Below are 16,720 nucleotides of genomic sequence, written 5' to 3' on the forward strand. Positions count from 1 at the left end.
AAGGCATCTAATTTTTGAGATGGGATCAAGACATTGGAATATTGCTGGCCAAGTGCATTAGTGTACAGGGAGACTACATTGAAAAATAAAAAAGTTTCACTGAGGTAATTCGTTTATTTCTATTCCATTCTGAGAAATTTTCAAATTACCCGCATAGTTTAGCATTAAGCATATAACACACTAATAAAAATTTTGCCGTAAAAGGTGAAAATGGAGGAATCAAGAAAATTTTTGTAGAATTTTACTTAAATGCAATGAAACCATATTTATCACACATGTGACATCTTCGGGTTCTGCTACACTCAGGTTCACACCTACCTCATTTAGTGAAATCTAAACAGGTATTTCTAATTCCTCAAGAAGTAATCTCACAAGGTTGAGATGTAAGATATTGAATTGAATGTAAAACTTCTTGAAAGAATAGTGAAGCTTTTGCAAAACCTATTATAAGTCACAAAAGTGGAAGGTGAGAAAGAAAATACTTCGGAAACTATGTGAAAACATACCCCTGTGTGCCAAAATGAAGATCTATGACCTTTCAAAGAAAATTCTTCCCTTTATTAATGAGACAGAAATCAGTCTGGCAAGTAGAATAAGTCATTAAATTATATATGTGTCTCATGCCAACCATTCAAGTATTGCAACACAAGCATTTCCTGTTTAGAATGAGAGTAAAATGAAACCATTTCAAAATTTTCAGACGTCAACACCACCTGGGACTAAATCACTTGCTTGAGCATGCAAAAATTCCGTTACTTCATCAGCTTTAAAGTCACAGAATATTTTGAGAAGACTAAGGCTTTTCTAAATGAACTGATTTGCTTCTTTAACAATAAATATCCAGGCTTGATGGGCACCCTCACACTATTTACTATCATATCATCATCTTCCATTCTCTGGAGGAAAAATGAGTCACATTCCGACTTCTCTTCAAATTACTTGAAATGTGGAATAGCAATTATGCATTTTGTGAAACATTGCAGCATTTCCCTCAGCAAATTGCATTTTTCGAAAGAAAAACTCATGCATTTAGCCTAATTGATTACTTTGTGACATTGTATGCATGGACATTTGTCACAACATCTCATTCCTTTAAAGCTCATTGAAATCCACAGTACAAGACAATGCCTTGGTAGCTTAAATGGCTAAAGCACTTGGTCAGGGATAAAAAATTTCATTCATTTAATCAGGGTCAAGAGGAATAATGTTAACAGAGTAATTACCTGCATTTTGATGCACATCAGCGGCATTCAAAACAAAGGTTATGCAGCTTTCAAGATAGAAGAAAACTTGTGATATCAAAATAGGACATCATGAATTAGAGTATGTCTATCTTGGAATTGTCTTGGACCAAAACTGTCAAAGGAGTAGGGACGTAAGAAAAAGAATTACAGTATGCAAACAAGCTTTCACAAAAAGGAGGAAATTTATGATCGGGACTTTAAGTAAGGATGTTTAGAAAAGGCTCATTAAAACTTTCCTATGAAGCATAGTTTTGTATGGTACAGAACCATGATCGTTGAGACAAGATAGCAAGGGCAGATTGGAGACATTTGAAAAGTGGATGTGGAGTAGGATGGAAAACAAATAAGGAAGTGCTGGATATGGTGGGGGAGGAGGTGGGATTTTTGGAAGAAATCCAATTGAGGACAGAATGAAGGAAGTATGTGGAAATGAAGAGAGTTTATTTTGATGAGGGATTTCTGGTTGTGCTTTGTTTGGAAACAATGGCCACTTAGGACTGAATTTATTTTTCAAATCATTAACTTTCAGCTCTAAATTTCAGGAGAAATATGTGATCAGTTCCGGTGCACATTAATTTTTACACCCAGACGTTTCCACGCTGCAATGAGTACTCAAGAAATCCTCTGGCCATTTTTCCTTACAAAAGGGTATTTACTTCTTACTAAATTGAGGGAAATCTTATTTATGAAGCTATTGAAGATTACCAAGTAAGTTGCTTCCAAACTCATCATTTTCTCTAAAGATTGCGAAATGATTGCTTTTCACCCAATTCCACTAGGCTTCATATCTTAGAACATAATTTAGTAGCAGGCAAAAATTGTTTAAGAAGGCATATAAGGTGCATAAAATCATTTTTTAGAAATGAACAAATTCTCATGCCACAAATAAAAATGGAAAAAGGTTAATGAAAAAAAATGCCACTGAGTAACTGGGTCAAATACAAACAAGAACCTTCTGCAATGAAGCCTGCAAGTGTGAAGCAGCTGTTTTTCACAGTTATAACCCTAGCCAAAGTGAAAAACTAGGTGTAGTGAAATAATTGGAAAGGTGTCATAAATGTGGGAAAACCATGGGACAAAATGCAACAAGAAGTATCCCCAATCAAAATGAGTGAAAATATATTCTCCCTAGTTCTTCTTGAGGTGACTTTCATCCCATTTCACTCAAATACATAGTGCTTAAGTCCTATAACACTTTACACCACCACTACAAGGAAGGGAGTTCAGTAAACACTGGATTAACAAAAGCTTGGAATAGTGCAGGTCACTGGTGCAGGAAGAAAATCAAAATTATATTTACAATACATAGAATTATCAAGTATATATTCAATATGCAGAATGTTTAACTAAAAACTTAAATATCTCAACGTAGCTAAAGTAAAAGATAAATCCTCACAGAGGCTTCACAATAAAAACTGTAAGGAGCCAGGGATACATAAATAAAATTTTAATTATGCTTTCCTTTGCCAAAATTAAATGATTTAATTGTATCGTAATACCTTTCACACAGTATTGTTCCCTTTCACCCACACATTTGTACACGCAGAATTGTAAACACCAATTGATTGCTAAACAGAGTTTGATAAAAGTGAAACTATCCTCTCAATTGAAATAACCTTGTTTCAATATAAATCACAAATTCAGGGGTGATGAGGTGGAACTGTTCCATAATAACAGAGATCAAGACTACTAAAATGTAACCTTGTTTCATTAAACTTTATGCACATTGCATGATGACGAAACTTAGTAAATGTCAACTAATTTTCATTGCTCTAAAACTGTGAACATTAGTATTTGTTCCACTTAATCCGAAACGAATGAAGTCTACTTCAACGTCCACACTTCTCTTATTGTGAAACTTATACGATTTCGGCAGGTCAAAACGTAATTTGGCTAACACTTCAGCAGTTGTACCACTTCCACCCCATTCCTTACCCTTAGCAAGAACATAATTTCGGGTGCAGGTTTTGTGTAAAGTATAAACAGCACTACAAGCCATACCTAGAGCCGACTTGAGAAAAGCCATATCTGCACCATGGTTGTTTTTGGTGCCAAATGGAGGGTTCATTACAACAGTATCAACTGATTTGTGCCATCGATTACTGGTTGATCCCAATCCTTCTCCCGATGTCACATCACACAAGACAACATCCACAGAGGCGTCAGGCATATATTGTGCATCGCCGAAAGAACTACTTGATGATCGAGATTCGTTATCCGAGTTTGAGTCATCATCATCCGACGGATCACTAGCCACTCCTTTAGTGCCATATCCTTCCTGAAATGTATTGCATCATTTCAGATTAAAATAAAAATTGAGCTAAATAATGTACAAAGAATTGAATGTCAAAATATTAATGCAATGCTGTGGTAAGGGGTTAGTTTCATTTGACTTTTTAACATTTATTACCTTATGCTGTTCATTTTTAATGCTCCATTGACCTGGGAGACCAAGCCTCTTTGCGTTTTCACGAAAAATTTCAACTGCGTCAGGATCAACTTCAAAACCAACTGTGTATGCTGCACCAAGTGCAGCAGCACCAAAGGTCAAGGAGCCGCAACCGCATCCTAAGTCTGCAACACATTTTCCCTCCAAATCTGCGAAGGACATTTGAGCATCATGCAGCAGATGAGACGCTACATGAGGTCTTGTAACATATTGCTCCAAGTGCAATTTCGGAATTTTAAATCCTTCAATCGTTTGTAAATACTCCTCTAAAACTCTGAGCTTCAATTTAGCCATCATCCTATTAATAAAATTGTTAGCTATGACGAAATTATCATCTGGAAATGCTACTTCCTTCGGCTAAAACCGAAGTAGCGACCAATGCAGTACTCCTTCCCTCGACAATCCGTTAATATGGTTAATGGGTTTTCACAACGTTTTTGGCACTGCGAAATCAAGCAGATATCAAACGAAATAAAAACAGATTTTCATTTCACATCAAATCTTGGTAGAACTGGCAATATTAAGTTTCCGAACAATGAGTCTTGAGTAACGAAAAATCCGAAGGAATGGGTATGAGCGTACTGCAGAGCTGATCTTTGAGGCGACGAAACAAGGTGCTGTTCACCTGGTAGCAAAGGCTGAAAAATTATACGTAAAATTATGACAACTAAACAAAATTATTATTTAATACTAAATTAACTATTGACAAACAGTGAAAGTGCTACAGACATTGGTTCGTCCTGTAGTCCAGCTTTTGAAGAGATATGTAGGCTGCACACGAAGCCTTTCAAGTGATGTTTATTACAATTTTCTGTGCCATTGTTATGTGCAAATAAATGTTACGTTAACAGCTAATTTAAATTTAACCTTCACTCGGTTCGACGGGGAACTTTAGCATCACTCACGATACCTACCAACGAATTAACTGCTGGTAAAGGAGCTGGGGTAATTGTTGCTGCATTTAATGCTGATGCAGCTCCTTGCTTGAGAAGTAATTGTTTCTTCAATTGCAGTTCTTCCAAAATCTTCCTGTTTTGTATCTCCTGTCTAGAGCTGGGGGGCTGGAAAGCCATTCTTACAAAACTGGAATAGGAGCATTTATATGTTCATAATCAGAAAACATAATTTCCCGGCCTAATATTACCAGGTAACTTGACTCGAATGCCATGACTTAAAATTTTATCCCAATAAGAATAACGCTCAAATACCTTATTTCGCAAGGCCGTTTCTCACTCCATACACATCAATATAACTAACCTATTATGTGGATATATATTTCAAATATAAAGTAATCGAGAATTATAAATTCGGTAGAAGTTTTAAAAATATAATTTTACGTATTGGTATCAATGGCACTTTTCACTGTTTACATAGCATGGTGTAGTCGACTTAAATTAGGTCGATTACTTCGATAGAATCAATATATCGATTCTGCGATAGTTGCAATCTGTTCATCACAGCCTCGGAGCCACTTTGAAATCCATCAAAATGCCTCTTGACGTTAAATGTTTGCAAACCATTCAATGTCAACAAGGAGCAGTAAGAGCTGTTAGGTTCAATGGTAACTGATATAAAGTAGTGCTGTTATGTGTGATCCAGTTGTTGAAATCAAGCGTTAACGTACAATTTTATTTCAGTTGATGGCACGTATTGTTTTTCTTGTGGTGCTGACAAAACATTGAAATTATGGAATCCTCGGAAGTCCCTATTATTAAAAACGTATGGTGGTCACGGAAATGAAGTTCTTGATGCATGCGGTTCTTGCGACAACGGGTCAGTTTAAGGGTGAAAACTTGAGTTATATCTCACAGGCATCAGCTGAATATATGTTTGTGTTATAGGCAAATTGCTTCATGTAGTGCCGATAAGTCGGTGATATTATGGAATGTGAGCACCGGAACCCCACTGAGGCGGCTTCGCGCTCACGCCTCTAGAGTAAATTGTGTTCGTTATAATGAAGAATCTTCGGTTATTGTGTCAGGGTCACATGATAATACTGTTATGTTCTGGGATTGCCGAAGTCGCAAAAATGACCCAATTCAGGTAAATTTAAGGCTTCATCTTTTCATTTACCGTTATCATCGGGATTTGTTGAAGGGTATGGTATTGTGTTTATTACAACGTTGGAAGTAGTTTACGAGTCGTTTTTATTTTCAGGTTTTAAGAGACGCGAAAGATAGTATAAGTTCTTTACAAGTAACAGATCATGAAATCCTTGTTGGCTCATTGGATTGCCACATACGAAGATATGATCTAAGGATGGCTGAGATTACAAGTGACTATGTTGGTGGTAAGTTAATAGGTATATATATATATATATATATATATATATATATATATATATATATATATATATATATATATATTTATGCTAAGTTGATTGATCTTCTGCACAAACCTATTTTACTTTATTTATTTATCAAATATTAAAAAGCAGCCAGGGATGGCCTTCTACTGTGGTTATATAACTGATAAATATATATAGTGAAAAGGAAAATGGATAGTAAATACAATTAATAAAATGGAGTCGCACTGTGTTGAACAAAATACATAGGAAGGACATTATATTTCTGTTGGTATGACTAGTCTATGATGGGGTGAATGGATCATTTTATGGGTGGAAGAGCAGAATGAGTTAAATAATTTTGGGAGGCTATGGCAATAATCGCTGGAAGAGTGAACTAGGGTAAATGTAGTAGATCATACCCTTGATTAGTGCTGGCAGGGAAATCAAAGGGGTGAGTAGGGCAGAGTATTGTATAATGGAAAGATATCATTCATGTCATTGTGGAGGAATTTTAAATTACGAGTCCTTCTATGGGTGGACTATTAAAAAACCCCAAGTGTAAGGATAATTACATCTTAGGATGAAATTTAAGTGAGGAATGCTTTGGTAGATTGTGTAGATGAAAAAATAAAATAAGGTAGTCAAGGATCTTCGAGTTACTGGGACAAGATTGGACTAAATTGAGGAGCAGTATTCATGTATGAGAATCACACAACCAGTGAAGACCATTTTATAGCAATTGGTGTATGTATACATATGGTTATTTGCAAGCAGCAATGATTGTGTAGAGAATACCGTGACAGATGTGGCTTTCGATGTGATTGCTTTTAAATGAGGGACGAATGTGAGTTTCTGGTCAAAGCTAACCTGCCATATGAATGATAATGTTTGCAAAAAGATTTCAGTTTGAAAGTAGATGAAGATGACTTCAAATGGTTAATCTTAGGTTACCATCTTGAGCACCTGACATCAAGTGAGTAGAGTTAGAAGGGGTTGGGTGTTGGCAGCTGTTATTATTATTATTAGGTAATCTACCGGTGAAGGTAGGTTTAAGGTTAGGTAAGGTTAGTAGCTGTAATTCTTTAAAATATTTTCCAGCATGCGTTAGGAGAAGAAGGTGTCAGGGATTTGAGAGGGCTTGGGTGATGACATCATTTATGTATTGGCCAATGAGAAGGAGTCTGGGCACTTTATCTTTGGGGCATTGGAGAGATCTAGAAGTCATTGGGAAGAAACATCATCAACGACCACTCCCTGTGAGTTTTGTGCCAGAAATAAAAAGGAATGGCTAAGAAAGAACCATGTATGTATTTATCCAATAAATAGTATGATTAATAATGAAAAAATCCTTAGAACAAAAGTGTTGCAACACATGCCTAGTGGGGGCAAGGGCATGCCTTTGGGGGCAGAGGTGATATGATGGTGCGAATCAAAAACACTAGTTGAACAGAAGTTATTCGGGAGGGTGCAGTGCTGTTATGCTAAGATTAGAGAAGTGCAGAGGCTACGCTCAAAAGGTATTGAGAGAATACAAGGAAAGTAATAAAAATAATGATGATTTATTGATCTGGAACATTGTTCCAAGAGAACAAATTGATCACTTAATCAGTGAGATATTATCAAAAAGAGACATTAGATAACCATAGTAATAATAATTACAATGCATTTAACAAAAGTTTCAAATTTACATACTTAATGCAACATTTTCAACAAACCATTGCTCTTTTGCAATACAAAAAAACTACATATTTAGGAGGGATCATTTATCAATATGTATTTTTAGAGCATTTTTGGATAAGTTTTAAGATGTCATGGCTTTGATATTATTGGGTAGCTCATTCCAAAGGCGACAGGTCAAGGTAACCAAAGCTAAATATTGACTCTCATGTAACTACGTTCTAAAGTGAGTTGCTCACACTTGTGTGCATGTTAACTGCTAGCTCAGAAGCCTGTCTAGTTCTTTTATTTCTTTGGAAACAAAATTTGAATTTTGAGTTGTAATAGTAGTTTTCTGGGGAGGCAACTGGCAGCTGGGGTCATTTGAACCATTAGGGATAGATGGGAAAGGAGAAAGGGTGTAGAGTTACCCAGTGTCAGCATTAGCCTCCTCTAAATGAAAGGTGACATCCCAATCCCCTTGACATTTTGAGATTACTTCATACTAGTAAGCCAACAAGTTGTCAACCATTAACCTTCCCATTATTTTTAAATAGCAGCTTTTATTGATGTTGGGTAATAATTATTTACATCTTTATATGATCCTTTCTGGTGAATGGGTCTTATCGTAGCATCTTTAATTCCAGTATGGATTATTTTATTGGATAATGTATGACTTATTGTTTTTTTAATTGCTGGTATTACCTTTTCAGGTCCATTATTCTAATCCCATATTGCCCTCAAAGTTTAATTTGCATTTTGTAAATAATCTTGGAAATGTCATTCTTGGTTGCTAAATTTTTACTGTACTCTTAGTAGGTTTTTATATTAACTGAATTGAGTGGGGTCTTGTTATTATGTGTATGGAAAGTTATTTCTGTAGTGAAATTCTGGAAATCTTTTTGGTAAAACTTAACTTTTCCAGTGTGCAATAAACGTATGTTTGCTGTAATTAAACATGGTCACAATCATATAAAATACTGTTTGTGTATATCTTGTGACATTTGTTGTGGGCTCTGAAGCTAGACAAGACTCATCCAAATCATTGTTAGATACTGTGCCTTTTCGTGTAAAATGAGTAAATACTATAAAATGAAACTATTTACTTAATTTGGTTATTTGTGTAAATTAAGTGGGTAAAACCTTAGAGCATGTTTTTCAAGCACATTCTTTTCAAATGATCCAAAAAACTTTAATGTCCCTGACATATTCAATGGTCATAATTTATACTGTAGCAAAAACACTTGTTCATTCCTTATTTTAATGCCTACTATCACATTTTATTCAGCCCAGCTTTTTTGGAACAAACCATTATTGTAACTAACATTAACTAAATAGGGGACCAGAAAACTTCGTGAAGAGTAAATGGTATCCACGCACACTCTGTGTTATACTCTTTTGGCTAAACAATACTAATTGAATCAGTAGGTTGTTTTTGATAATAATTTGTATTTGAGAATTGACAAAATATTTGGTCTGCCAATAATGGTAGGCTATAGATGGCTCCCAATCCAACTATTGCATTGTATGTGATTCCTCCAGTCTAAACTTTGACTTGCCATATATATTGTTTTCTTCATCAGGTTTTCTTGTGTTTTAACAGCTGTAATGCTTTATATAATATATGTTTATTTATTTATATACATACCCTGTAAGCCACCGCCAGGGTGTGTTGCAGGTGGTGAATACACACCAGGATAATTTTACCCGAACATTACCCTACCGCAGTCGAACAATGTTATTATGATCCCCTATCGTTCTTGGAAAATATTACGTCTTAAATATATCTTTTCTACACTTAAATCTCTCTAATTTTATTAAAATAATCCCTCCTAGCGTATTACGATGGAGGTAATAGTACATCGTTCGTGGAAAAATTGACATCCTAATTCTATCTGTTTTACACTGAATATCTCTCATTTTATTAACAATATGTATCTGCTTCATGAAAGTTGTTGTTGTCAGGGTTACATAATGGAATTTACACTACATATTGAAATGAAATAACTAACTTTATAATTCCACACACACTTTATTTTGAACTCGACTTGAGTGTTGAATTACAATGTTACTTATTTCATTTCAATATGTATTTACTTACCTTAGCTTCCCCTCTTAAACAAACATTTTCTTGCTACAATGATCTTTAACATCCACCTCTATATTTCCTCCTTTCATTTTTCTGTCTATTTCAAATAGGAACTTTTTCTCTTCTCACACTGAGTGTAAAGCGTTATGGTTTGCCTTACTCTTCATCCAATCATTTCTCCACTCTTCTCCGTGCCCACATCTCAAAAGTTTGTCATCTATGCTCACCCTCTGTCAAAATAAAACAGTTTTTCGAGCCATACAGTGATATACTCATTATTTATATTTTCTCTTCTTTCTCAGCATACCTGTCATCAGTTCCGTTCTAGTTTTAAATGCTTCTCGTATGTTTCAAGAAATACTTGAAATGTTGTGTGTTCATTGTTTATTTCTATTCTCATTGTTCTAAATCTCGGGTCTTGATTTTGAAGTTCTCTTCCTTAATTAGTTTGCCATGAAACCAAAGTTTGTTTTATGCATATTTTTCCAGAGCCAGTAACATATATCTCTTTTACTCGTGATGGCCAATGCATGGTTGTTAGCTGTTCAGACAATACAGTTCGCCTCTTTGACAAGGATAGCGGAGAACTTTTAGGAGAGTAAGTGGTATCATCTTTTTCCATATATTCTTTAATAATTAGGGTTTGCACGTAATGAGTGTTTGCTAATTTAGAGCTGTGATTGCCGATGGCATGTCCTCTCATCTAGTTGAAATTTGGTGTTCAGGATATATCCTGTATATGTGTGTATTGATACAATTGAGGAACAGATATGCTTTACTTTTGTTTTCAGTAAAAGAGATTTCTTTTTATGATGGATTAGAAAAAGTCTTATACTAAGTGCTGAGGTGAAAAGTAAATTTACTGGAAATGTGGTTACAGAAGAGGGTTGCATGCATGTGTCGGTAAAAATTAAGAAAGTGTGGCATTTTCATACATTATAAAAGGTGATGTGTGTGCATGATATCCTTATGCAAATCATATGCTATGACATATGATCGAAGGCATGTAACACTCAATCTAGAAGTCAGTTACCAGCTATCAGGTAGGTTATTATTTGAACATCATTTGAATTAATCTTATGGCAAATTTAGACACTTGTTTTTTGTATAACGTCTTGACAATTGTCAATGGAGGGAATACAAAATTCTCTGTAATTCTCTATGAATTAGAAATTCCCGGGAAATACACTGCAATTTAGTTCAAATTGTGTTATGGTAGAAAATGAAATTTCTGTGCAATATGAATTATTATATTTCATTTTTACAAAACTACATCGCAGACCTAGGTTTTACAACTTAACTATCCCATGACTTTTTCTTTGCAAAATTAAAAATAGGTCAATAATCACTGAACTATATTAACTCATTGAAATCATGGACCTTGAATCTATAGTCCACGGCATCAGCTTGGTTATACAAATGGGAAACCCCTTTTCAGAAAGCAAGGGAGGAGTAGTAGGGAGCGGCTAAACCCCGATGAATGATTCACACAAAATCAGGACAATTTGAGGTGGTTTATCCCTAAGCCTTGATTTCCATTATTTTGGAATAATACTCATGGTCTGTGTATTTTTCACACAATGGGGTACTTTTAGGCAGTAGAAATTGTCATGGGTGTGAATTTTTACACCCGTGGCAGCATTGGCTGCATCATTGGCCCTCAGTGCATAAGGTGGTGCATAGTACCATAAGGTGGTACAAATTTGGATGATCATGCCAGCTGGTAGGTAAGCATAATGTTTTCTCCTAAGGTCCACTGTGGTATGCAATTTAATCATGTCTTCTGGACCAAGAATGATACAATGTAAAGAGATAGTAATTCCATGATTTCAGATTTTGGGAAAAAGTAATAATGATGTGTATGGTAATATTAATAATGGCATGTGTGGTAAAAATTCAAGTTCAAAGGCTGGAATAATTCAATGCAACAATTTCAAAGTGTAAAAAATCATTCGCCTCGGCCAGGATCCCGGGAAAAGCAAATGATTTTTACAATCTGAAATTGTTGCATGGTAGTGCACACTTAGCGGATGGCTTCCTTAAAAGTTACTGTTGTGGTATCTCCCGCAGTTTCTTGGCACCTGGAATAATTCACTGAAAGCATTATTTACTGACAGTTTAAATAGTATTTTAGGTTCATCCTCACCAGAAATGTATCCCTGTGTGTAATTATCTGCACTGCAATAGGTACTGTGAAGTAAAGGCTAATGCTATTCTAAATGCATTACGCAGAAAGCATGAAAAGGAATTTCTGTTGCAGTAAATAAAATGTTATCCTTATAAATTTGAGGATTATATAAATATCAACAGCATGAATTGATTTACCACCAGATTTCAAAGCCATATTTGCATTTAAGTGAGTCATTCAGTCAACAGCATTCAAGCCCAGGTAGAGGTGAAAAATTAAATATGTATTCCTTAGCTGCTTAAATTTAAGGAATATATTCACGAACCTTAACCTCCCTAAGCCATGTGCTATCTTGCATTTAATCAACTGTTTCTTGCTTTTAATCAAATATTTCCAATGGGCGTAAAAACCTGGTTGGGGACTATTTCTCCTTTTAAAATTTGATTAATCACTAATTTTTTAAGAAATCTTTAAGCTGGGGAAAATTTTATTTGATATGAGTATCTCTAGACGTGAGCACCTTTTAATATCATTTGATAATATTTTTAATCTTAAAAGTGTCCTAAAATAAAGCTATGCCATGGCTGAAATGTGCTGGAGCACAGTAATATTTTACGTGGTATGAATGAGACCTTGGTGTATGACCAAAGGGGAATAAGATTTAATTGGTGGGTTGTTAGTATTGTTAATTATTTAACAGCAGGGAAAACTTGCCCTTTAATATTTCTCTATTCAATGTCTATTAACCTGGAAGGCGTGAAGAATTTTGCTCTTCTTGGAAACTCGCAGGATTTGATGGGTTTCTTGATAAGTCGTCATTGGAAACATTTTAAATATCAAAGTTCCCACTTGTTATTTTGAAATGCTTTAGGGATATTCTAATAATTCACGCAGAGGTGTGTGAAACTCACTTCTTCTCAGCCCTTACCCTACTTGACTCTCTGTTGAGAGGCAGTGCCTTGAGATTGCACAAATTGAATCAATGGCTCTTTAATTGTATTAAAATGAAATCTTAAACATTTGGTTCTCTTAATATATTTTGAATGTATTGGTTTCATTTTCTGGGAAATGTACATGTATGGCCCTCTAAGGGCTGGTCCACTATCAATAACTTGCATATACCAGAGGATTTCTCATCAGAATGATATACATACTCAAAACCTAGTTTTCATCCATTTGCATGTACTGCCAGCAAACAGGGAGGTTTTGTCTCTTATCAGGTACCGCAATGAGACTAGCAACTGTTCCTTGTCATTTCTGATGCCTGTTGTCAATAATTATGGAAATATCCTGTTAAAGAGTACATATTCCCAGAAAATCCTAGGAAATTTCTTAAAAGTTGACTAGTAGACATTGTGATTCTATGTTTCACCACAGGAGTTAACTGATAAAGACTGTAACCAATCAGAATTATTTAAAATTTAATGTAAAATATTCTCGCAGTTTGATAGTTTAGCAATATTTTTAACCATTACTAAACCTTTACTCTTATTGGAATTTTAATGAATAATCTTAAAAAAAAGTTGTTTGAACCCTTTGAGATGTGTCATTAGTTTAGGTTTGTACAAGGATGGTGCCCTCTACATGGGACCCTGAACTTAAGGGAATTTGAAACATTTTTTGATTGGAAGGTGAAGCTCTGGCTAAAATTTACCCTAAAATGAAAATGGGGGCTTTTTAAACTTTAGATAAAATGGTATTCTTTGAGGATGGAAAGCATGCATTCATTATTCACCGTAAGCAAATTCATACAGACGGTGTTATCCATAATGGTGCATTGCAGTAGAACACGTATCATTGGCAGTGGTCAGAATTTGAATCAAGTTACCTGGGGCAGACTAGCATGGGTCAGTAGTGACAGCAGCAAAACATGACCACCATTTTAACAAAAGAAAAGAAAAAATAAATGTTTTTGAATTTTTATAGCTCAATTCCCTTGATATTCAGCCCTGAGATACTTGAATGAATTATCAAAAAATGTAGATACCTTTTTTTTGTGGGTACCTTAGACGTATACATCCATGATCACTGTTGTGGTCCTTTAAAAAAAAATCATCAAACGAATGTGCGAGGATTTTGCTATTTCTGATTTACAGTCTGAAATTACATCACAAGTAGAAAAAATCCTGTGCTATGAAATTGCTGTGTATAATATTTTTGTTCTTTAAAATTTTAGCATTCTTATGGAACTTTAAGTTTAGAAAGTATGTGTCTTGGCAAAGTCAAGTTGATTTTCTCAATGAATTTAAATTTGATTGTCCGATAGGTATTCTGGGCATTCCAGTGGTGATTACTGTATGGAAAGTGCCAGTGTAGAAAGAGACTCTTATGTGATTTCTGGGTCTGCTGACGGCAATGTATGGTGTTGGGGCTTGGTTGGGGCCGAAGTGGTGACTAAACTACCTCATGGAGGCAAAACGGCTGTTGTCCACTCACTCAGCCCACATCCTACTCATTCATATGTTTTAACTGCATCTGGAGCAACAGTAAGACTTTGGGGTTTCCCCGGGGCAGAGGAAATGGAAGAGGATGTGACATAAAATATTATGGTAATAAGAATGTGATCGTGTCTTTAAAATCTATCTGCCAGCACAATTGTACTTATTAATATTTTTATGCAATAATTTGACTAGGATACTGAGTTTTATTTCACAGAAATATATTTTGAGTTTCTGCTGGGATACATTAAAGTAGAATTATTTGTGATTCGAATGTATAATTATAAAACAGTTTCATGGGTAGATATCATTGAAAGCTAAGTCAATATGGATGTTTTTTAGTTTCATTTTTTCTTAAAGTAAATATCTCCCATTCCACTCTCAAGTGTAATCGCTCATATATTCTGCTGTTTCAGGCTTCTTTTTGTGGAATTATTTCATATACATACTAAAAAGACTTCGTACTTTTCCACAGATTTAAATCTGTGGAAAAGTAGTCTTTTTAGTCTGTATGTAATAGCTCACAATGATTTTTCAAGTTGGTTGAGTTTTTTAGATGGAATGGCATGGGCATGCAATAAATACCAGAGAATCATTGTGTGTACTTCAATTTTCTGTACTGGTTTAACTTTTTGTTAATTTCCCTACAGTATTAGATACTCCGAACAATTGTTTCTGATTGATCCTTCATTTTTCTTTGAATTAAATAATTATGCATCATTAACTGCCATTCTGGCATGTGTGATAATCTTATAAGTCACAAAAATGTGAGATGTTTTAAGGTGTACTCTTTTTCTTTTTGTCCTGAAGTATTCTTTTTTATTGTCATCCAAAGGCCATACATGGAATGCAAGCAGGTGTACATAGGATCCTTTCAGGAAAGAAATATGTACAGGATAAAAATGCAAAAGCAGAAATTACAAAAGATAGTGAGAAATTGCTGACAGCTACACTTTCTGGTTCTCCATCAAGAATTCATCAACAGTATAATGTCACTTCATCAGTTAGAAATATCTCACTTTTCCCTTAAATATATGTACAAAATCTGTAGATGATATAGATTTTGGAAGGGAGGCAAAAATGTTTGTTCCACAGCTAAAGTGTTGCTGCATGAGATCTTTGTCCATTAGTGGTTGGCATTATTATTGTCACCTTGTGGGTGGATATTCCTGATAGTATGAAGATGCCTCTTACCTTTCAAGAATCTTAAGAAGCCTTTCAAACCAGAGGTCCACAGTGTTGGTTTCCTAAATTTCTATGAGACTGACATTGTCTGATAAATATATTCTGAAGCCAGTATGAAGGTTTTAATTGCTCTATGCCAATGTGTCTTTTTCACATATAAATTATTCCTTGTTTAAATGAATGATGACTGGTAGCAGAGAAGAATTCTTTTGGTCACTTCAACCGTATATTTCTCTGTTGTAAGAGAGACAGCTGTTTTGTCCCATGGAACCCTTCCAGGTTTTCTTTCTTGAGAATGTGTACTGCATTGTTCACTGGAACTTTAGTGAGATGTGACACTATATCAAAGCTTACTTAAGTGTCTTCATTTAATGCTTATGAATCTCTCAGCAGCCCAACGAAGTGCAACAAACTGTTTAAATATTGTTCGAAGTTACTTTTAAAGGGCTAGATGTCTCTGGAAACTGACTGTGCTTTTTTTAGTTTGAAGAATCAATGGTGTTCATTATAGATCACATTGTGTATTTTGGAAGTCGATGTAAGCATGGTATTTAAATGCATAAGGAAAAGGTTTGTGATACATTTGTCATCTTCTCCTGTGAAAGATGATTTTTCTAATTTGAATTATTAATTTTTCCATAAGATTTTGCAGTAGTTTTTTTTTTGTTTTTCAATGAATGTCCAGTCCAAGAGGGATAGGATATCAATGTCATAACCCTATTTGGAAATCAGTAGGTACTTCTGCATTTTTATATCAACTCCTAAGATTAAAGTGTTTTCAGTAGTTTCAGTTAGATCTTTACATAATTGCATGTACCTCTTAAGTGGGTATGTTAATCTTGCTTTTACAAAATACCACTTATACCATCTTATATATGACTCAGCGTCCAATATTGTAAATATCAGGTAAAAATTAATCAATATACTCGGATTGAAATTATTTGACCCCACCTATTCCCATTATTTCAAGTAATAATACAAGGTTGACCTTTTCTTCTTGTGAAGCATTTTCATGCAAGGGATATGGTGGATTATTGTTTTTAATTGACCAAAGTGTTTTCATGCTATCCTTATTTGTTGAATTCACTATCAATTGATTGTGCTTGTAAGCTATTTACGAGTATTTGTGAGCCCTGGAGCAGTAATTATGAACTTCAGCAGCCATCTAATATTAATATTGTTTCTTAATGTGATTTTTTCATTTTTTTCAAAAAATGCGCATATGGGCAAATGAAAAGAGCGTG

The 16,720-nt window shown here is 34.8% G+C and overlaps 3 protein-coding genes across 3 annotated transcripts; 1 reads left to right on the forward strand and 2 right to left on the reverse strand.

Annotated features, from left to right (window-relative positions):
* Positions 1-2,501: 2,501 nt before the first annotated feature.
* On the reverse strand, positions 2,502-3,990 carry Mettl5 (Methyltransferase like 5). Its single transcript, XM_071598038.1, has 2 exons — positions 3,655-3,990; positions 2,502-3,522 (listed from the first exon to the last, which is right to left on the reverse strand). Exons 1-2 carry the CDS (start codon positions 3,988-3,990, stop codon positions 2,998-3,000), a joined length of 861 nt encoding a protein of 286 aa, XP_071454139.1. The 3' UTR covers positions 2,502-2,997.
* A 188-nt stretch (positions 3,991-4,178) lies between these two features.
* Positions 4,179-5,071, reverse strand: LOC139699042 (SOSS complex subunit C). Its single transcript, XM_071598048.1, has 3 exons — positions 4,902-5,071; positions 4,608-4,776; positions 4,179-4,331 (listed from the first exon to the last, which is right to left on the reverse strand). Exons 2-3 carry the CDS (start codon positions 4,764-4,766, stop codon positions 4,179-4,181), a joined length of 312 nt encoding a protein of 103 aa, XP_071454149.1. The 5' UTR covers positions 4,767-4,776; positions 4,902-5,071.
* Positions 5,072-5,156: 85 nt separating this feature from the next.
* On the forward strand, positions 5,157-16,256 carry LOC139700204 (WD repeat domain-containing protein 83). Its single transcript, XM_071598793.1, has 7 exons — positions 5,157-5,254; positions 5,331-5,466; positions 5,535-5,736; positions 5,851-5,983; positions 10,215-10,323; positions 14,120-14,402; positions 15,127-16,256. The coding sequence occupies exons 1-6, from the start codon at positions 5,182-5,184 to the stop codon at positions 14,391-14,393; spliced, it is 927 nt and encodes a 308-aa protein (XP_071454894.1). The 5' UTR covers positions 5,157-5,181; the 3' UTR covers positions 14,394-14,402; positions 15,127-16,256.
* Positions 16,257-16,720: the final 464 nt, after the last annotated feature.

This window comes from Hetaerina americana, unplaced genomic scaffold, assembly GCF_022747635.1.
Source record: "Hetaerina americana unplaced genomic scaffold, ioHetAmer1.1.p SCAF_10, whole genome shotgun sequence".
NCBI classification, from domain to species: domain Eukaryota; kingdom Metazoa; phylum Arthropoda; class Insecta; order Odonata; family Calopterygidae; genus Hetaerina; species Hetaerina americana.